Source organism: Arvicola amphibius, chromosome 7, assembly GCF_903992535.2.
Source record: "Arvicola amphibius chromosome 7, mArvAmp1.2, whole genome shotgun sequence".
NCBI lineage: Eukaryota > Metazoa > Chordata > Mammalia > Rodentia > Cricetidae > Arvicola > Arvicola amphibius.
The window spans coordinates 117,817,157-117,839,075 of NC_052053.1; the positions used below are offsets into that span (position 1 = coordinate 117,817,157).

The 21,919-nt window shown below is 40.3% G+C and overlaps 1 protein-coding gene across 3 annotated transcripts in view; it reads left to right on the forward strand.

Annotated features, from left to right (window-relative positions):
- Nucleotides 1–21,919, forward strand: part of Slc25a21 (solute carrier family 25 member 21) — a 480,209-nt gene that overhangs the window by 5,456 nt on the left and 452,834 nt on the right. For 2 of the 3 annotated variants that reach the window (XM_038337578.1, XM_038337580.1), the window contains exon 1: nt 5,193–5,618. The exons of the other annotated variant lie outside the window; for it this stretch is intronic. In XM_038337578.1, coding sequence (XP_038193506.1) covers nt 5,552–5,618 — 67 coding nt within the window. In that variant the 5' untranslated portion in view covers nt 5,193–5,551. Of the gene's footprint in view, nt 1–5,192; nt 5,619–21,919 lie in introns of those variants that run through there. 3 annotated transcript variants of the gene reach the window in all.

The following is a 21,919-nucleotide window of genomic DNA, read 5'->3' on the forward strand; positions in this document are numbered from 1 at the left end:
CCCAAACCCTCATGGCCTGGTTTCTTTCTTTTTTTCTATCCCCACTCACAGCGAGTCTTCCTCCTGTCCCTCAATAAATCTCTTCTGTGTTGTGTGGTGTGATTTTGTGGAATTTCTTGGCTCTCAGATCACCAGGATACCCTTTTGCCAAAACACTCTTTCAGGCAGAGACAGAGATAGAGGCAGATGCAGGTGGATCACTATGAGTTCATGGCTAGCCTACTCTCCATAATGAGTTCTCGGCCAAGGCTACAATGAGAGTGTCTCAAAACTCCAAAATACCCAGGACTGAACCTAACCAAAATTATTATCAATGAGGGTATTTCCAGAAAGGTTTCACTGTGCCTCCACACTCTTCTTGGCAATAAGATTTCGTTTGTTTGTTTGGTTTGGTTCTGTTTTTTGAGACAGTGTTTCACTGTGTGGCCCTGATTATCCTGGGACTCACTCTGTAGACCAGGCTGGTCTTGAACTCACAGAGATCTACCTGCCTCTGCCTCCCAAGTGTGCCTCCACTGTCCAGTGGCAATAAGATTTTTATAATTTTAATTTTTATACTCTTATACCAAGAAGTCATCAAGGCACAACATTCTTCAGAATAGATAGTGTCGTATAATATCAGTAGACCTGGAACCCTATAGGTCTGAAATCAGAAAAGCAACAAAATGAATAGTACGCAGGCAAATGAGCAGATTTTTTGTTCTCTGGTTCAGAGTTTCTCGTCAACAGTATTATTAGCAGATAATTATTTGTTGACAGTTTTTAGACATTTAATAGCATCCCTGACCTCTATCCAGTAGATGCCAAGAGTTATAAATTGTTATAAGTTCCCTCCCCACTTATAATGTCAAAAATTGTCCCAAAAAAAGAAAAAAAAGAAAAAAAAAGCCGGGTGGTGGTGGCGCACACCTTTAATCCCAGCACTCGGGAGGCAGAGGCAGGCGGATCTCTGTGAGTTCGAGGCCAGCCTGGTCTACAAGAGCTAGTTCCAGGACAGGCTCTAAAAAAGCTGCAGAGAAACCCTGTCTCGAAAAACCAAAAAAAGAAAAAAAAAGAAAAAAAGAAAAATTGTCACCAGGTATTATCTAATAGAGCCTAATGGGCAAAATCAGCCCTGGTTGAGAATTGCTACTTTAATTAAAGAGCAAATATAATAGTGAAATCTACTTAAGTTTCTGGAAACCTAGAGTGCAAGACCAAGGAGAGAACTTAATTTCTTGTTAGATGGTTTCTTATTTACAGATGAGATTGATATGTGAAGGAATTGAGATCTTATACACAAACTACTAATTTATTTAAGGGATGAGTTGCATAGCATAGCAGATATATCTGGCATTATAAAACTGGCAGTCTCGGCTGGCACATTGCCTATAAACTGAATCAAATGTGATGGTAAAGTAGACATTATGATCTTTCCATGATAGCTTTCAGGTGCTATCAAACCAGCTCTAAGCTGTGTCATTGTTTCTTGTAACTCCTAAAAATACAAACCAAAGTCCTAGTTAAAACATCACAATGACTGGTCTTCATTGTGATGTTGCTCCTAATGGGCTCATCATACATCTTCGTCTTATTGCACTGGGATTCTTGACATCTCGTTGAGTATCCCAAGCATCCCCGTCTTATCATGTGTTCTTTCCCCTTAGACACCACCAGGTTTTGGATTCTTCATTTTGTTCAAGCCTTTGCACAAGTGTTACTTTATCAGGGAGGCTTTCTCTGTATAAAGTAACATGTTTATTCAATTGTCTTACACACAGAGGCTATTGGTTATGAAGAAAGGTTTTTTAGTGAGGCCTCTCTTCTTGGCTTACCGAAGTCATCATTTTCATTATGTGTTCTCCTGGCTTTTCTCAGAGACAAAGAAAAAAGAGATGGGAAAAGGGAGAGGGGAGAAAAGAGGAAGAGGAAACAAGGAATAAGACAGGGAGAGGAAGAGAGAAAAAGAAGAATCTAGTGTCTATTACAAATGTACCAAACCTTTTAGGTCCTGGGGCCTTATTATTTTTCTTGACTTTATCTTTTAAAATGCTCATCTCAAAAAAAGTCACATTTGTCGGGCGATGGTGGCGCACGCCTTTAATCCCAGCACTCGGGAGGCAGAGGCAGGCGGATCTCTGTGAGTTCGAGGCCAGCCTGGTCTACAAGAGCTAGTTCCAGGACAGGCTTTAAAAAAGCTACAGAGAAACCCTGTCTCGAAAAACAAAAAAAAGAAAAAAGAAAAAAAAAGGTCACATTTGTGTTAAGACTATAAAATATAAATGGGCAGCCCAATTCAATCTGTATCTATATCTTTTGGCCATTTCTTATTAAAGTATATTTCTTTTACTATATATTTTTATAACTTATATGATGAATCATTCTTGATGGTACCAAATAGGACCTTAGACTCTGATCTGTTTTATTTTTTTTTTTCTTTGTGATCCACAGTCTGAGTTATTTTGGTTACCTGGTGTCCTGGTTAGTTTTCTGTCAACTTAACACAAAGTTGTCATCTGGGAGGAAGTATCCTCAACCAAATTGTATTCATCAAATTGTCTCATAGAATGTGTGTGGGCATCTTCTTGCTTAACGATTAATATGAGAGCACTTACTGAACTGTGGGAGGTATTAACTCTGGGAAAGTGGTCCTGGGCTGTAAAAGAAAGGTAGCTTGGCAAGTCTTTGAAGCAAGGCAGTAAGCAATGCTCTTCTGGGGTCTGTGTTTTATTTATGCCTCCAGGTCCCTGCACTGTTTCCTTGATGATGTAAAGTGTAAGATGAAATTAACCTGTTCTTTCCAAAGTTGCTTGGGATCATGGTGTTTATCACAGCAACAAAAACCAAACTAGAACAGGAAATGGAGACAGGAACAGGGGTATTGTAAAAAACATGATCATATTTCTTTCTGTGAAGATTGTGACAATTTTGGATAGATAAAGCCTTCCGGTCCTCAGAACTTCATGGACTCTTATGGGAGCCTAGAAAGTACAAGAAGGAAGGAAAGTACAAGTACAAGAGGGAAGCAAAGATCTTATCAGGGCCTCCATCCATGGGATGCTTTGGATTAAGCATCTTTAGAAGTGGAACTCCGGGGAAGATAACACCCTTATCCCAGCCACAAGTTGACTGGAGGAAACTGGCCACAAGTCCTATACTATAAGCCCTCTTGCCTCCTGATCTCTGCCCTCAGATGTCTGACTTCCCAGAGTCTGCATAAACTGTGAGGCACCCCAGGGCTGGAAGTTGTTGGGTAAAGACAACTGTTACGGGCTTCTGATCTGAGTTTTCTGAGTTGGATCACTGGACTCACGGGGTGGTGGAAGGAGAGTGCCAACCTCTACGATGTGTTTGGACCTGCACATGCTGCAGTGTGTTTGCATTCACTCATTGTATACATAAATACAAAAGGCCTTGTGCTTACTTTTAAAGTCTGTATTTTACATACAAATAGAATTTGGGGGAGATCGCTATTTAGTTTTCTGTGTATTCAGCCTGTGGTTGCTCCTGTTGTCTCTTTAAAAAAAAAAACCAATTTCTGTTTTAGAAAGTGAAGGAAATACTTTTTATAAGCTTTGGAATTCTGGGTCTATGTCTAAAGTTAAATAGATATTCAGTATTTGTTGAATAAATGATTTATGTAAGAGCCCATATTTAATTAGTAAAAGAAAGATAGATGTCCAGACCATTTATTTAGTTAGCCAGGGAAAGAAGGAAGATGAGGAAAGAAAGAGGGAGGGAGGGAGAGAACTGTATTTTTGGTAAACATTTTCATTTTTTGCCATTAGGATTTTTATTTTTTAATAGTTCTTTATTTTTGAGATTTTAATATAATTACATTATATCCCCTTTCCTTTTCCTCCCTCCAAGCTCTCCCTTATACTCTTTCTTGCTCTTTTTAAAATCCATGTCCTTTTTTTTATTAATTGTTGTTGTTACATGCTAGTATAATGTCACTATAATGCTACTTGTACATGCATGCATGCTTTCAGGGCTTACCCTTTGGTATTGGTGAACATTTTCACACTGGGCCATTTTCAAAATGAGAAGCTACTCTTGTGTATCTTACCTCATAACCAGCAAGTTTACCCAGTTCCTCACGTTACATATGTTTTCTAGTCAGGCTGAACAGGCACACCTCTTGTGTGTGTGCAGTGTTGTTTGTGTGTGTGTGTGTGTGAGGAGAGAGAGAGAGAGAGAGAGAGAGAGAGAGAGAGAGAGAGAGAGAGAGAGCGAGAGAGAGCGCAGGTACATACGTGTAACAGGAGTGTGTGGTGGCCAGAGGTGACAGTTAGGTATCGTCAATGGTTTCCCATTTTTATCTTTTGAGATAGGGTCTCTGACAGAACCTGGAACTCACCAATTTGGCGAGACCCATCGACTGGTCAGCTCCAGGGACCCACCTGCCTCTGTCTCCCAGTGCTAGGATTACAGATCCAGGCCATGTGTGATGGGGATCTGGACTTGGGTCCTCAGGCTTGCAATGAATTACAAGCACTTTATGGCTGAGCCATTGTTAACCCCAAAGGCAAGAATTAGACCATTACCACAATTTGAGTCAAATCTGAAGCATATATTTAGTATTAAACGCTATTCTTTAGGGTTCCCACAGTCTCTCAGTTCTTATCAGCTCCTCCCTGTTAGGGTGTGGTGAGCATAGCATTCTACAATATCAGAATCCCGTGTCTCTCTTATGTTGCAGTTGGCAACTTGTGGTTTTTACTAGCAGGTATTAACTGATAGTTTTGTTTTGCCAGTTATTCTAAAGGGCTAGGATGGATAATTACACATGCTGTAAAAAGAAAGAACTAGGTTATTAATAATGTCCCTCTTTCAGGTCTGCCTTAATGTGTAACTACAGAGAACTACTTAAAATGCAGGTTTCTAGGCCCTAATCCCAAAGCACCCAGCTTTCTGACAGACTACCATATTGTACTGCTTGTGTACTGCCTGGTGAACCTGTGAACTGGCTACAGAACACTTGAATAGCAAGGCCTTCATGATGACTTTCCCTAAGTCAAACTCAGTTTAGGCATGAAATAAATGTCCAAAACCACTTTCTTGGCAAAGTTACTATGTTAGCACTTCTTAAGTCAAAATCTGCTCTTAGTTGCTGCGGCCTTCAATTTCTGGATAACTAACTTATTTATTCATTATCCCTTCTTTGGAACTGTACTGCATTCTAGGCCTCCAAGAGGGCAAGGGTCGCCCGCTGCTGCTTCACAGTTAGTTATCTCAGGCGGCCCGGCCAGCTAAACTCTGCTGGAGATCTTGATAGGCAAGTTCCTGAGCCCCTATCTAGGAGCTCAAGCCTGGACTCCTACCCCTCCCCTCCCGTTGCCAGTGTCCCCCCCTCCAGCGTCCCTGAGAGGGCAGCCCCGGGCAGCGGGGAGCAGGTTTGGACCCCCCTCCGGCGACCTCGCGGCGAGCCTGTGCCCGAACCGCCGCCGTCTTTAGCTGGACTTCGGCCGCACAGCCCGAGCGAGGACCGACCGGGCCCGGTCTCCATCCGCAGTGGCCTTCAGAGGAGCTCGCTCCGGCGTCTCGGCCTACCGGTCCCTCAGCCGCGAAGATGTCGGCCTCCAACGTCAGCTTACTGCGCGAGACTTCCCGGCAGGTCGTGGCCGGAGGCTCTGCAGGTAAGGCGGCCGCTCCCCGCGCGCTGGCCGCTACCCCGCCGCACCCCCACAGCGTCCCTAAGACTGGCTGGCCTTCCAACGGAGTTTCGTGCGCGGCCCCTAAGTCTTCCACTCAGGTGGCAGAGAGCAGAGAGCGGCCCAGTCCTCTTTTCGGGTGCAGCCCCCGCTAGCCGCCCGCTTGCAGGTTCCTGCTTTTCTTGGTTCCCACAGCGTGAAGGGCGTCACCAGTCCCTGAAACTTACTGGGACTTTGAGGAAACTTCCTACCCCCCTCCTTTTCTTCTTCCTTTTGTCAGCTGTTTTACTTGAAAAGGATCCAGTTCGGTCTTAGGTTTCTTAGCAATTTTTCTTCCAAGCTCCAAGCTAGAGAGGATTTTTAACATAAACCGTGCCTCTCTTCACGCGGATTCCTACTGTCTACTGTACTTCTTGGGGCTGTATGCATGCCATACATAGGTATACCAAAATTAAACGTACATGCTAACATATTTAAACACCTTTGATGTCATGGACTCACTTTAATTTCTGGAGAGCTATGAGGTAGGGAGAGGCTTTACAAAAAAGATCTGTTAAAACCTGTCTTGGGAATAAATACTGTCAAATGCAGCTGGAGGAAGTTGCTCACTATTAAGTTATGTGCGCACATTTTGAGGATATTTAAAATAAGTTGGTTGAAAATTTGCTCTCATATACCATTATGCATTTTAAATATGTAATTTAATTTCGATAATTAGACCATAACAATTTTATAAATGTAGCTATTCTTTTAATTTTATTGTAATAACAATGGTAAATACTAAAATTGACCTGTAGATGTCCAATACATACTTTGACTTACCAGTCAAAGTCATTTATTTTTAAGTAAATTTGAACTTTTAAAAAATGAACTGCATCAAATTATGACTAGTTAAACTTCATGAACTGGCTGTATCTCAGGGATACCCTAACCATCCAGATATGTCACTTAGAGTCTGAATACTTTCTTAAGATGCTATAATTATGAAAATGAGGCATTTGTTTCGTGTGTGTGTGTGTGTGTGTGTGTGTGTGTGTGAATGATTCTAACTCTGTGATCCTGAGCAAAGAACACTCAGACAGACCACAGGAAAAATGAAGTTGGCTAGCATCCTAAGCTATGCCCAGTGACTACAAGCATCTCTGTAGGTTTATATGATCACAGTATGTATTAGGCACAGTTAAACTCGATGTTGAAAAATTGATTAGACTCTAATCTTATTTATGCTGAATCTTCTTGGATAAGCATTTGGCACAGATATATCAATGCCACCATATGTCCTTATCAATGTAAATGAGAATTTATCAATTGATACAGTACTCTTCCAAGTATTCATGCTCTTGAATGACCTTTCCGGAGTGGGTTGGGCGATTAATTTTAGTTCAAAATAGGGATAGATTCAAAATTATCCAGTGTTGATAGGAACCAGCCTCTACCAAATAACTAAATAACATATCACTATTGGATAGTGATGGTACATGTGGCTTGGGGAACTTAAGAGGAAAAAAAGAAAAACTAACACACCATGAAAGGGGAAATAACATGTATTTTACATTATATCTCTCTTTTATTTTGTGTTGTTTGGATTTAAAAGACTAAAGGTATTGATGGTTAGCAGTTTCTTAGCATGCATATAAAGCCTAGTTGGGCTTATAGTTACAGCTAGATCTTGTAGATGTCTAGATGTTGCTACCAGTAGTAACTTTGTCTTATGTGATAAAAGTTGTGTTCATGCACAACCTATAATAGGCACTGGATTGTTTTTAAAAAATTAATCTTTTTGTGTATGCATGTGTGCGTGTATGCACAAATGTGTGTGTGCCTGCAGAAGCCAGAAGAGGGCTTTGATTTTCTGGATCTTGAGTTACAGGTAACTGTGAGCTGCCCTATATGGGAGCTTAGATCTGAACTCTGGTCCTGTGCAAGAACAGCATGTACTCTTAACTTCATCTTTTCAGCCCATGTCCAAATTTGTGTGGGATAATGTGTGCTCTCAGGCTTTCTGCCCTATGCATATGGTCTTTCTTCTTGACCTGTCAAAGACTTTTATATCTAAACCCCAAAACATTTGGGCTGCCAGAGCCTGCCAGATGTCCTCATCAAGGGAACTCCTAAGATGTGTTCACACAGAATTTTCTTTCATGGCACCAACTATACAGCCTTCCTCCTACTTTCCAGGATCTTATTTCTAGCACTCCAAGTCTAACCCTTCCTTAGAAGGCCTCCAGACCAGTTTCCTTCCAGGGACCACAAACACAGCCTCTCTTCCAGAGGACTCTGACTACTTTCCAACCTTCCAGCTAGTGACTTCCTCCTCCAGTGAGTGCCCTGGAGGCATGCTTGACCTTCACATCTTTCTCAGTCAAGGTGTACCTTTCCCACAAGTAAGTTGCTTTCATCCAAACTATTCTTTAAATCTATGTTCTTAGCTTCAAATAATAGCATAATGTTCAGGTATGTGTATGTGCGTGTGTGTGTGTGTGTGTCTGTGCGCACGCGCGTCCTAGAACTCAGTGAGGAGAACAACACTGCAGAAGGGGAAAGAGAAGGTTAAGTCATCGTTGTTACTCAAAGTGCTGCCTGTGGAGGAATAGCAAGAAATACGGTGTCAGCTGGGTATGGTGACCTCACCTTTAATCCCAACACTTGCTTGGGAAGCAGTAGCAGGCCACTCTCTGTTGACTTACAGGCCATCGTGGTTTATATAGCGAGACTCTTATCTAAAAAAGCAAACAGTAAACAAACAAGAGATGCCGTGGTACCTGGATATTTGTTTAAAATGTTGGTCTTCAGGCTTCTCCCAAGTATGAATACACCAGAGTCGATATTTTAGGTAGGTTTCAGGTTGGTGGCTTTAAATGCACTGTGTTAGATCTTTGAGCAAAAGTACTCCAGAGAGTAGGAGGGCTTGAGCTGTGTGGCAGACGGCGGCAAGTGGAACGCTTTGGCTTTCCTGTGGATCAGAGTGGGCACGGGGGTGGCAAGAGAGTGAGCTCTGTAGCTCTTATAATGTGCCCTCACCCTACCTCACCCTAGCTTTCAGGCATATTTTCTGTCTTTCTTATAGGCATTTCTTTTGGTTTCTGCTAAATAAGCTGCCTGTACCTTTATTTCCAATGCCTGGCACTTGTTTCTGTCATTTTCTCTGTTAAAATATTAAACATTTACCAAAGTCTGGCTTGAGAATGTTTTCCCCATAAATATTTTGCAAGTGTTTTCCTCCCTTAAGTTCTTCCTCCTTTAACATTCTCATTAACTTATTTAATGCAAATATTATACTAGCTAGTGTTCATTGAGTATTAAATGCCACTCAGTTCTAGGTTAATGCTTTGTCTTAGTCTTTTTTGTGTGATGAAACACCATGGCCAAAAGCAATTTGAAAATGTTTAATTTAGCTTACACTTCCATATCCATAGTCTGTTGTTGAAGGAGGTCAGGACAGGAACTGAAACAGGGCAGGAACCTGAATGCAGGAGTTGATGCTGAGGCCATAGAGGAATGCTGCTTACTGACTTGATACCCATGGCTTGCTCAGCCTGTTTTCTAACAGAACCGAGGACCACCAGCCCAGGGATGGCACCAGGTTGTGGGAGGCTGCTTACTTGTTCCTGGCTGCTTAGGCACAAAATAATCACACAGAAAGTATATTATTTAAATCACTGCTTGGCCAATCACTTAAGCGTATTGCTAGCTAGCTCATATATCTTGGGTTAACCCATTTCTATTCATCTGTATATTGCCCCATGGCTCTGGCTTACCAGGTAAACTTGCATCCAGCATCAGTCTCTGGAGGGGCTCCATGGCTTCTCCTTGACTCTGCCTACTCTCTCTCTATATATCTCTTTCAGCCTGGCTATTTTCTGTTAAGCCATTGGCCGAAAGTAGCTTATTTATTAACCAATAAAAGCAACACATATACAGAAGGACCACTCTGCATCAGCACCACTCACTCTTCCATCCATCACTAATTAAGAAGCTCTAAGGCTTGCCTACAGTCCAATCCTATGGAGTCATTTTCTCAACTGAGGCTCCCTCCTCTGAGATGACTCTAACCTATGTCAAGTCAACGTACATTAGCCAGCACATGCGTATTGAGTGTTATATGCTAGTCACTTCTAGGCTAATGCCCATTGAGTGCTCAATCCCAGTTAGTTATAAACGTCATAGATTTAATATCTTTTTTTAAAAACTGGGTTTCTCTGTGTAGCTTTGGTGCCTGTCCTGGAACTCCTCTGTAGACCAGGCTGGCCTCGAACTCACTGAGATCTGCCTACCTCTGCCTTCCAAGTTCTGGGATTAAAGGCATGTACCACCACTGCCTGGCTAGGAATTAATATCTTTAATCATCTCACAGCTCCACAAGGCAGACAACATCATAATCCCTATTCCTAGAGGAAGGATACAGAATAAGTAACATGCCTCTGGTTATACAATCATGCAACCATTTTTAATTAGGGATAGAGGAGGAACTGAGAGAATGTTATCCTCATTGCTAGACATTTTCAGGAGTTAGGGCAATTGTGTGTACTCTCTCTTCCTCTCTGTAGCTCCTGGTATTTTATATTTCTTAAAAACTCTTTATTTACAAATACAGTTCTTTAACGTGTTCACTAAATAACGTTATATTTATCTAGAGGGAACAAGTTGCACTTTTATTCAAAATAAAATCTAGTTATTTTAATGCCAATCCATCCAGGGCCTCCATATGCAGCTGGGCAATTTTGGACTGAAAAGGGGCTCTGGAAAAAGGAGGAAGTAGCCACACCCAACATCTGAGCATCCTGCCGTAGTGCTTCAGTTTTCCCTCTTTGTTTTTCTTCTTTCTTCTTTTTCTCCTCCTCTTCTTCCTCCTCCTTTTCCTCCTCCTCCTCCTCCTTCTATTTTTTTCCTTCTTTTCCTGTTGCTTTAAAAGCTACCTATCATGACCAGAAAGCACAGCAACAACAATGGCCAAATTCTACACATGGGAATCCTTATCTTCCAAACTCCATTTTCACATCAGCAGGTTCTAGGAGGTTTCACTGTCATTCGTGTGGACAACTCTTACTTGGATCTAGGATGATTGATTCTCTTCAGACAGTCTGCCTCCTTGTTGGGAGCAGTAAGACCCCAGATCCTGAATTTCTTGTAATCCCCTGATCTAAGTGCCTACAGCTGCTCTGAGCACGAGACCTTCAGGAGTTCCTGATGGCAGGAGAGTGGTTTCTGGTGGGTTTGGCTGGGGCGTAGCTATCTTGGGGAAACCACTCTCCTGCCATCAGGAACTCCTGAAGGTCTCGTGCTCAGAGCAGCTGTAGGCACTCAGATCAGGGGATTACAAGAAATTCAGGATCTGGGGTCTCACTGCTCCCAACACCTCCTCCTCTTCTAAATAAAGATTTATGTTATTATTGTTTTTAGTTATGTATAGGTGTGTGTTTTGGGTGTGGGTATGCATGAATGCATGAATGCCAGTACCCTCTGAGGTCAGAGGCCTGGGGCTTGCCCAAAGGGGATTCTGGAGCTTGAGCTCAGGTCCTCTGCAAGAACAGTATGTTCTTTCAACTGCTGAGTCATCGCTCCAGCTCTGCCTCCTTTTTCCTAATCACTAGTTTCTTCCCTGTCTACACATTCTGAAAGCCCAAGAGGTTGTTCTGTTTTTTGTTTGTTTGTTTGTTTTTTGTATGATCCTTCCAAGTCCACTCAGATGCTTATTTACCCCAAACTCTCATGAAGCTTTTGCGCCCAAAGTCAGAATCTCCTGAGGGTTCTGATGAAGTTGCTCTGGTTTCCTGGGACATCTTTCTGTTATTAGGGCTTGCCAGGTTTACTTGCTCATTTAGCGCTAGACTTTGTACATATTGAATCCCTTTCATGTTGGCAAACCTAGGGCCCTTCTGCAGTCTCTCAGAAACAGTCTTTTCAAGTCTTCCGGTCCTACCCACAGTGGCACCCTAGGCCTATTCCCTTGTACAGGGTCACTCCTGTCCATAGATCCTCCAACTCTTGTGTCCGCTCCTACTCATCCTCAGCTCCATCCTGGTCCTTTATGATGTGTGAACACACAACCCATGTCGTCATCGATTTCTGTATTCCACTTTGTCCGTCTTCCTGGAAGCCATTGCTCTGATTGAAATTAATTTTTTGATCATATTATTCTGGGGGAGAAAGTTTTCTAATTTTGTGTTAAACACAGTTTGAGTACTTTGAGAACTGTAATCTCATAAATGACTTTCAGCAAATGAGAGCGAAGTATCAGACTCTGATGTGGGATTTTCCTGTGTATACTGTGATTACATTAATGATTAAAGAAACTGTCTTGAGCCCATGATAGGGTAGAATAGAGCTAGGCAGGGAAAACTAAACTGAATGCCGGGAGAAAGGAGGTGGAGTCAGGGAGAAGCCCCACCCCCACCCCCGCCAGAGACAGACTCCAGATGGAACTTTAGCAGGTAAGCCACAGCCTCCTGGAGATACACAGATTAATGGAGATGGGATAAATTAAGATGTAAGAAGTAGCCAATAAGAAGCTAGACCTAATGGGCCAAGCAGTGATTTAATTAATACAGTTTCTGTGTGATTATTTTGGAGCTGCTGAGCAGCTGGGAACTAAACAAGCGGCCTTCTCCAGCAAGACCCTTCCGCGATTCATGGACAGGCTCCTGAGATTGATTCTGAGAGCATATAAAATTATTTCTGATTCTAAAAGGAAGAGACTGCAAAGACTTTCAACCAAAATGGTTAAAAGATGTAGAATAATTTAAAATCTTAATTTTAAAAATTCTGGCTCTTCCATACCTTAAATGCTTTATTTCCAAAATATTTTCTCCTTTTTGCCATGTCATAATGGTTTAAATATAGTTAAAGGTGATGCATTAATGGCACATGCACTAGAAACCTTCTGGATTCTAATTTGTAGTTGGGAATAAAGGAGCCAATACTCCAGGGGGTAATCAAGGTTAAATTTTTGATCAAGGAAATTTCTTTCTCAGAATGAGTGCAAAGGGGGCACACATGTGATTTGGATAAATGACACCTTTGGAAATTCAGGATTTGAGGAACTGTAATTGTTTGATAATAAATAGCAGGTTGTAGTGAAACAGGTGAGCCCTTGTGGTACATCAAAGGGAGGCTGGAACCCATTATCTGGATAATTAGGGAGGGAAAAATTCCCCTTTATTTTAACCACAGAGGAGGAAGCAACTCTATTGCTCGAATTAATTATAAAATACCTTTAAAGGGTATGTGTTAATTAAAATATAGTCGTCTCTCTTTAAGAAAAATCTTGTCTTCAAGAATGTGAATTAAAGAACAAAACAGGAGTTGCATAACTACATTTCAAAAAATTTCTCATTTTATTCTGATGAATATTTTAAAAGTTCTGCTGCTGTCACTATGGGTACATTATTCAGTTGACATAAAACAACTTTCCCTAATGTTTTAGAAACAGGCCACTAGTTCAGCCTTTCCTTGCCCTTCCACCAATGTGAGTACAGTAAATCACATATTAAAAATTCTGTTTCACGCCTTCATGCTTGCTCAGCACTTTGCTGAATGAGCCAACTCCCCAGCCCCTAGGTGTGTCTTGATTAGGGATGCAGCTAGATTCATAACTTCCTTTATATTGTGTTTCTCAAACTCATATCTCAATTTGTGGCCTTTTTATCTGCCATTGTCAACCTCTCTGAAAGTTTTCTCATTTGATTTTCAACTTACTATAACAAGTGTATCCATTTTTGCTGAAAAATGTACCTGCCATTTTTCATTCTCAGATCTATCTCACACTGGTAGAATTTTACATATTTTTTACATATTTTTCTTCTTGAGGTTGTTCCTGTTCGTTCATTCATTCGTTTGACAGAGTCAGTCTGAGACTGGGGCTTCCCGGCTTCTCTCTATGCACCAGGCTGGCTTGAGTTTGCAGCAGTGCTGTGGGCTCTGTCTCTAGTTGGTTTTTGCTACTATGCACAGCCTTTGCATCCTTTCTGTCCTCCTTTGCTGACTATCCACATGTTTGCCTATTATCTCCCTGACACATGTTGTCTGCCCTCTGACTGACGTGTAACTGTTTGCAGTGACTTCCAGGTCTGTAAATGTAACTTCTTTATTCCCTGAAGAGACACATTTCCTTTATTTTTTCAAAGTCTACTATTAGCTTTTTGAAAATTTTATACATGTGTACAATATATTTTGAATACTCTGCCTTTCTTTCTCCCCAGAACTCTTCTCAGACCACCCTCCACTTCCTGCCCACTCCAATCTCCCATCTTCTTTTTAAAAATAACCCACCAAGGGCTGGAGAGATGATGACTCAGAGGTTAAGAACACTGGTTGCTCTTCCAGAGGTCCTGAGTTCAATTCCCAGCAACCATGTGGTGGCTCACAGCCATCTGGAATGAAATCTGGTGCCCTCTTCTGGCCTGCAGGGATACATACAGGCAGAACACTATATACATAATAAATAAATCTTTAAAAGAATAACCCACTGAGTCCAATTTGTGTTGACAATATACTCATGGGAACTGGTCACAATATATTTTCTTTAAGACCACATCCTTAAAGAAATTGTCTCTTCCTTCCCTGAGGCTAACATCTGTTCAAGGCTCCTCAGCTAGGTTTAGGGGCTGATCAGCTACTCCCATCCATGCTGTAGTTTTTCAGAGTCACATTGCTAATGAACACAGTAGAGGTAACACGTGATTGGTACTCAGCTGGGCTCTAGTGAATCGCAAAGACAGTCTGGAACATATTTTGAAATTCCCAGACCTTCAGATGCTGTTTTCTCTTTGTTGTATAGTTGCACTCATTACTTTTTTGATTTCAGTCACACTCACTCTTTTTGTTAGCCAAAGCAGTCATAAATGGATTTTCTTGCATGTTTACTTAGGTTGGGTACATGTTTTACAGTTATCATAATTAATTAGCATGATAAGACTAATAAGAACTGATAAGACAAATCTTCTTGAATGTTAATATTTATGGTTTACTGTGTTAAAAATAATTTTACTTTCCTTAAATCACCTATATTAATTTGTGATTTTTAAAGATGAGGAAAGTAAATCTCAGAGAAATTAAGTTGCTTATTGAAGATTAGTGACAAAGAATAAAAGTTAAATTCTACATTCCCTCCCTTCCTCACTGTTTTTATTTTCATTTTCAAAACTTGCATTCTCAGCAACGACTCTACATTTTCTGGGGCAGATTGGGAAATAATGTAGGCAGCCCAATGTTTACCATTGCCTTTTGCTTACTGGGTTAAGAATCCAGATCTACTTTGGGAAGTTGAGTATTGGTGACCAATCAGAGCTTGGGGGTGATGTAGCTGACCATTCCTCGTCTTCACAGGCTCTTTAGATATCAGACCTAGCTCAAGTGTGAGATTCTTCTTCCACAGCACGGATTTCAACTTTATCAGGCATCTCTTTTCTGTTATCCTTCACATATGCTTGGTTAAGAATATCCCAGCCTTAGTTACCATATGTGAATGGAACCCATATCTAACCCAGTAATAGCCATGAGTGACTCACTGATGCCAGAACATTGTCATGAAGCGTGGTGGAGCTTAGCTATAGAAAAGGAAGGCATTTTAAGCTTTGAAGTGGATGTATCTTCAACATTGTCTTCTGAAGGCGTAGCCAGTTTGGGTTAGACACGTGAGTGGATTTAGCCTAGTACATATAAAAACTGCAGTTTTGTAATGTGAACATTTGTCTTCTTTTTCTGTGTTTTAACAGAGTTAGATGGCATCTAGAGGGAAATTATGCCCACAAAGAGTTCTATAGGGGGAATACATTAGGGGGAGGAAAATGCCTACCAGCATACTAATATTTCTTCATTAGTTACCAATATTTATAGACCACAAAGAGTGGAAACAATTACAGAAAAGCGATGAGTGTTGCTTCTTTTTTGTTGATGCTGTTATTGCTCTTTTGGAAACTTGTTATAGAGAAATATTAAAGCACTTTGTAATAAGTTAATATTATCTCCAGAGACTTGAAGGTGGACAGAGTTATTTCAGAGCTTGCTATTAGGGATAGTGTATCACAGTGGCATCCCCAACAGAAACCTAAACTGAGCCTTCTCTACTTAAGCAGACCTAAAGATGGCGCTGTCTTCCTATAACTTAGATGAATTGCTTAAGAAACTAGGTAGACTTAGCTCTAAAGCTGTTTAACTTCTTATATAGATTCCATCACATTTGGAACAGATTCCTCGAGGAAATCTAGAAGAGTCTATAATTGAAAAGTACAGAGGACCATAGTTTAGAATTAAAAATTTTCATTTAACTATGATTTTCAGTTACATATGGAAAAATAGGTTAGATGTAGTAATAGAGAAAGATGGAGGAAACTCTATTTCTTTTTGCTATACTGTTTATTTTTATGGTCGTCTTTTTTGGGAATTTAGAGTCGTGGATCAAATAAAGATTGTTGATAAATTTGGATAAATATCATATTTGTTGTTTTTAAGATGTTATACATTACGTATAGGAACTGCTGGATTCTGTAATCTGGTTGGTTCTCCAGAATTATTATGGCTAGAGTGTGTATTATGGTAATAGTAAAGTTTAAACTTCTGTCATCAAGAGCAGGCACACCAAGTACATAGCTGGTTTATTTTTGTATCTGAATCAGATATTGAGAATGTTGTTTCTGTTTTAATGCAGTGGAATTTAACACAAGAAATTGGAGAGAAGTATGAGTAATATATCGTACTTAAATACAAATTTCAAATACAAAAAAATTTAGATTGATCCATACTGGGTTGTAGATTTGGTTTGTTAGTGAGGAATACTGAGGCTAAGTTTCTGTAAACACACTTTTAACCACATGATGGCAGTGCAACATTCTTATGGATTCAAACAATGCGTTTAGTTTAATGACTATGAAATAAAACTTTTTCATCTTTTCTTAGTGAGCCATGGATGCAGGTAAGGAATTTCAGGACAGTTGCAATGAGGATAATTGTGGGAAGTGCTCAGTATAAGAAGCAGAATAGACTGGTTAGTGATTTTTTTTATTGTATTTCTCTTTTTATGAAGCAAATTTTAGCTGTGATAAGAAATCAACACCAAAGTTGTAAGTCTGTTATCAGCTTTCTTTAGGGAGCGTGCTTTCCCCACATTTGCCCATAAGCATCTGCAGATGTTGCTTGGGATTAGAACCTCAACAGAGAGAAAGACAAGACAATGAAGAAAAAAGTAAACATCTTGGCATCTCAGTTAAAAAAAATGTTTTTAATATCTATGGGATTCTTGTTGGGTTTATCTCTTCTGTAGGTAGAAGATTCATCTGTCCTGTCAATAGCAATAATCTAATATCATACATACGTGCTTAAGATGTGTCCATGGCTACGCTTACACAATGTATAATATTGTGTCCACTCTGCAAGCTTGCATTTTGCCGCTGCATTGGTTTTTGTTTTCTGTTTTTCCTGTGGTTTATTCTAAAGCCTGCACTGTAAACATCCTGTACAGAGAGATTGCTTGTTAGGTAGATATCATGTTTTCTACATTGTGTGTATTCAGGACAGCAAGTGGTGGGACTATAGCAGCCACTCAATTAACACAGTGCTTTCCATGGAGCAGTCAAGTCCCACTGAGACGTACTTTGCTTATGCATCCTTCTCTGTCCAGAATGCATATGGCAGCAGTAGAGGAAGTGACTTCTGGTGGCTAACTACTCAGAGCTCCTTCACAGCATCCTATTTTACTAATGGAGGGACTGTCCCTTGAGGGAAAAGCAGTTTGTTTGTCCAACTCTGAAAACTTTTGGTTTTGGACCTGAGGTATGTCTAAATGAGATTGGCTCCGTGTTAGCCATCATGATTTGCTCTCTCTAACACAGCGCCTCCAACCTTCCTAGTGCTGTGATGTTTTATACAATTCCTCAGTGACCCCAATCATAAAATCATTACTTTTTGCTATTTTATAACTGTAATTTTGCTACTGTTATAAATAGTAATGTAAATATCTAATATGTAGGATATCTGATATGCAACCTCTAAGAATCACAACTCACAGGTTGAGAGCAACTTCTTCAGCAGAATATCTGATATACCATTAATAGAGTACTTAGTCTTCTGTGTGCAAATATACAAGAAAATACTTTCTTTAATAAACCTGGTTTTCTGCATTTCATTACTTACATAATTAAGGAATCGATTGTACAGTTTTGTAAAGTCCTTTTTAAAGAAATGGTTCTTGTATCTTGGTTACACTGAGTTCAAGCAATTCTCTTCCCTCCCGATAGCTAAAGACTTGCACCTGGCTCTGTAGAACCATTTTATGGGCAGGTTGAGTCTTTAGAAGTCATCACATGCCCAGGGGTAGTGGTACATACCTTTAATCCCAGCACAGGAAGATCTCTGTGCGCTTGAGGCCAGTTCTGGTCTACATAGCAAGTTCCAGATCAGGTAGGGCTCTATAGTAATCTCTGGATCAACAAAGCAAAAACCTGAATCAGTAGATGTAAAGAAATAATAAAGACCAGGGCAGAAATCGATGAAATGTTGATAGAGAGCAATACAAATAACTAGTGAAACCAAGAGGTAATTCCTTGAAAGGAGGTACTGTTCATAAAAGGAACAGAGGTGTGTGTGTGTGTGTGTGTGTGTGTGTGTGTGTGTGTGTGTGTGCGCGTGCGTGCACGCACATGAGTATGCATTATAGTTCCTTAAATATGTACGCCTTCTTACAGGAATGTGTTGCTTTAGAGGACTGGGTTGATATCAGGATGCTTTTCTCTCTAGAACGTGCTGTTTCAATTTGTTCACTTTGGCAGACCTGTACTAGAAGTGAAATACCATTAATTGGAGCTTCTAGCCATGTAGCATTTAGGATTCCTAATCCTAAATGTAGACTTCTTTGCCCTTCTAAAGCTAGCTTGATGTGGGACCAATGAGATAGATTTGTTCTTACCTGGCATTATCCAGTGGCTTCTTGGCAGTGAGTTGGGAAGGAGCCAGCAGCCAGGAGCAAGGGTACCAGGCAGAGCCAGTGGGGCTTTATAAATGGAAGTTCGCTGTTAGAGGGACTCCTAAATTGACACCTAATTATGCCTTGACATCAAATGACTCCTTTGTCACTGCAGTTGTGTGGGTTAAAAGCATGACTACAAGCTGGCACTCTTTTCAGAAAGTCCTTGCCTATGGCTTTCACCTTCATTTTAATACTTACTTTTAATTATCGTGTAAATTATTATGTTTCATTATAATTTTTTTTTCACCAGGGATCTGTTTTACGGTCCTTCTCTCTTCTTCATTGACCCTGCCCCCACCTCCCTTTGTGCCCTTCAATCCCAAGTAGCTTCTTTTACACTTTTGTGTCTGTCAGGTGTTCTTCTATGCTACCACCATTTCAGCGTGTCCTCTTCCCTCTTGTGGTCTCTCTCTGGTTACTTGACTCCTCCACCCCTCTCCCCAACACACACGTACACTCCCCCACACACCCCACACACACATTTGTAGATAGGATCCCCATATAAGAGAGATCCTGTAGTGTTTTCCTATCTGGGTGTGGGTTCTTTCCTCTTAATTTAATATTTTCTAGAACCACTTATCTATTTTCTAGCAGATTTCATAATTTTTCTTTACAGTTGAATAAAATTCCATTATGAATATGTACTATGCATTTCATTACATATTTGTCTGTTGATGGGACTGTACTCTGCCTTCATTCTCTTGCTCCCATGAAGTGTCTTCTCTACAGAAAACATCTACTTAATCTTTAGTATCTTATCCTTGCTTTAGAATTATATCATTTTTCTTAAAATTACATAATTGAGAATCTTGTAGGGGCTAAGCAATGAAACTAGTACAATTGCTATCCACTTAGAAGAAAGAAGGTATCATATCCAGAAGAATCCATGCCGTAGTGAACTTTGCTTCTCAAGGAGAATGGTGGAAAGATAGTGATATGGATCCTGAGGCCCTACCACAGTAGCTGCAATAGCTGTGCACTTGTCACTTCGGTACCTCCTCCATAAAGCAGTCTACGTATATGGTTGCCTGCAGGACCCTAGACTCCACAGGTGTCATATGGTTGCCTGCAGGACCCTAGACTCAACATGTGTCACGGTTGCTGGCAGAACTCTAGAATCCACATGTGTCAAACTCTTAGGACTTTTCGCTAACCTACAAGTATCTAGGTGTCTTTTATCATCACTTTTAAATTTTTACAATGAGAGCTTTATATGCATGTGTGCCTATACACAAACTGTGGTTCTGAATTTACTATATAAAATGTATTTTTCTGTTTAGTGTCTAGAAATTTAACCTGATTTCACTGAAATCAAACTTTTGTTTTCTTCTCAAAGTTGGATACCGTTGACATTAATCTTTTTTCCCAAGAAGTGTTCTTTTTATTTCCCCAATGGAATCCATGTTGCTTCTGGAGACTTCTAAGTCCCACAGTGGGTCAACAAGAGAAGTTCTTTTAAATTTTACTTTAAATCAGCACATGATGAATACATGTACTTATGGGGATAAAATACTAGCTCATATTGCCTTAGTTACTCTATTAAATATTTAGGGTCCCTCTCCCAGGACCATTTTGTTTTAACAAGGAAGGGAATTTGTGTTTGTAGATATTCTATTAGTTTTATTATTTTAATACCTTTTTAGGTGTTAAAATTATTTAATATCATTCTGAATACATTTTATCAATAATTATTAATGAAGGTGATGAATAAGTACCTTGCCCTCTTTCCTATTTGTAAAATATTTATTAAAACAATTTTTCTCTTTTTACATACCAACTCCCTCTCCCTCCTTTTTAAAAAAATATTTAATTAATTTATTTTTTATTTTATGTGCATTGATGTTGGGCCCCTAGACTGAGTTAGAGACAGCTGTGAACTGCTGTGTGGTTGCTGGGAATTGAACCTGGGTCTTCTGGAAGAGCAGTCAGTGTTCTTAACCACCGAGTCATCTCTCTAGCCCCATACCATCCCTTTCTTAAAGTGAATTATTCCTGTATCTCCTGAGTAAAAAAGATTACTCAGATGGCAGCTCCTTATTTATAGAGTCTCTGTTTCCTCTAGCCCTAGCAATATTAATCAAGTTGTAATTTGTTGGCTTTCATTTTCTCAGCAGTGTTTGTCTTTGGTTTAGTCCTTCAACCCTCAGCGCTCTCAGGGTTGGTCCCACACTTCTCACAGCCTTTTCTAATTTTTTAAAGGCAGCCTGACTCTCATCAATGACGTCTGTAACAGTGAAAAATGTTTTTTTGTTATTAGTGTGTGTGAGTGTGGGTGTAAGAGTGAACACGAGTGCCATGACATACGTGTGTATATCAGAGCACGTAGTAGAGTTACATTTCTCTTACCTTTACTTGGGTTCTGAGAATTCAACTCTGCTCTCCAAGCTTCAGGTAAGTGTCTTAGGCACTCAGTTATTTTACAGGCCCCTAGTCTTAACTCGCATTTTTTCTACAGATTTGTTGTATTTTATGTGTATGAATGTCTTGCCCGCATGTATGTATGTACACCACATGATTACCTAGTGCCTGTGGAGGTTGGAAGAGGGGTTGGATCCCCTAGAATTGAGTCACCTTTGGTTGGTGGGGACCAAACCCAGGTCCTCCGCAAGAGCAGTAAATCCTCTTTCCTGCGGAGGAGTCATTTTTCCTACCTAACCTTTAAAATCCTCAATATTGTTTATAAATTGATACATTTCCTTAATTGTACATTGTTTCATGTGAATAATATGTCAAATATTTACATCAAATCAATCTTTTTATAGTATCTTTTTAAAAAAAAAAAAGCCATGACTTTCTCTTAGGTAAAATTTAAGCCATGGTAGAAAAATCAGGGAAAAGATATTTTGAGCCAAGTATAGAATAAACTGGGCCTGTCTTCTTCATCACCTCAAATGCTGGAAAAAGTACAACAGGTGTCTTCAATGCCAACCCCAAAGCGAATGCTCATGAATTCTCCCCCATTCATCCAGCTTTCTCCCATATGAACAGCACGCATGTGCACACACTCCTCCCCGCCTTCCTCATGTACACACACTCAACACATAAGTAGATGCATTAAAATATTTTCTGTCTGGGCTTCAAGCAGAGTTCCTATTATTTGCATGCCAACATTACATTGTTCCTGTGTCTCTAAGCTGATTTTCAAGTCTTTTTAAAATTAATACCCCTGAATATCTCTGAATTCATTCAGGAAACATTCTTGAGTGTTTGGTATAGGCCAGACCTTGTGCTAACAGGTCTGGTGGCTGTTCTCATTTTGACCATGTGGAGTGTGCTGTGTAGAAAGGGTGGTAACAGTTAGCTGAGCCTGTTGGCCACAAGGCGTGTG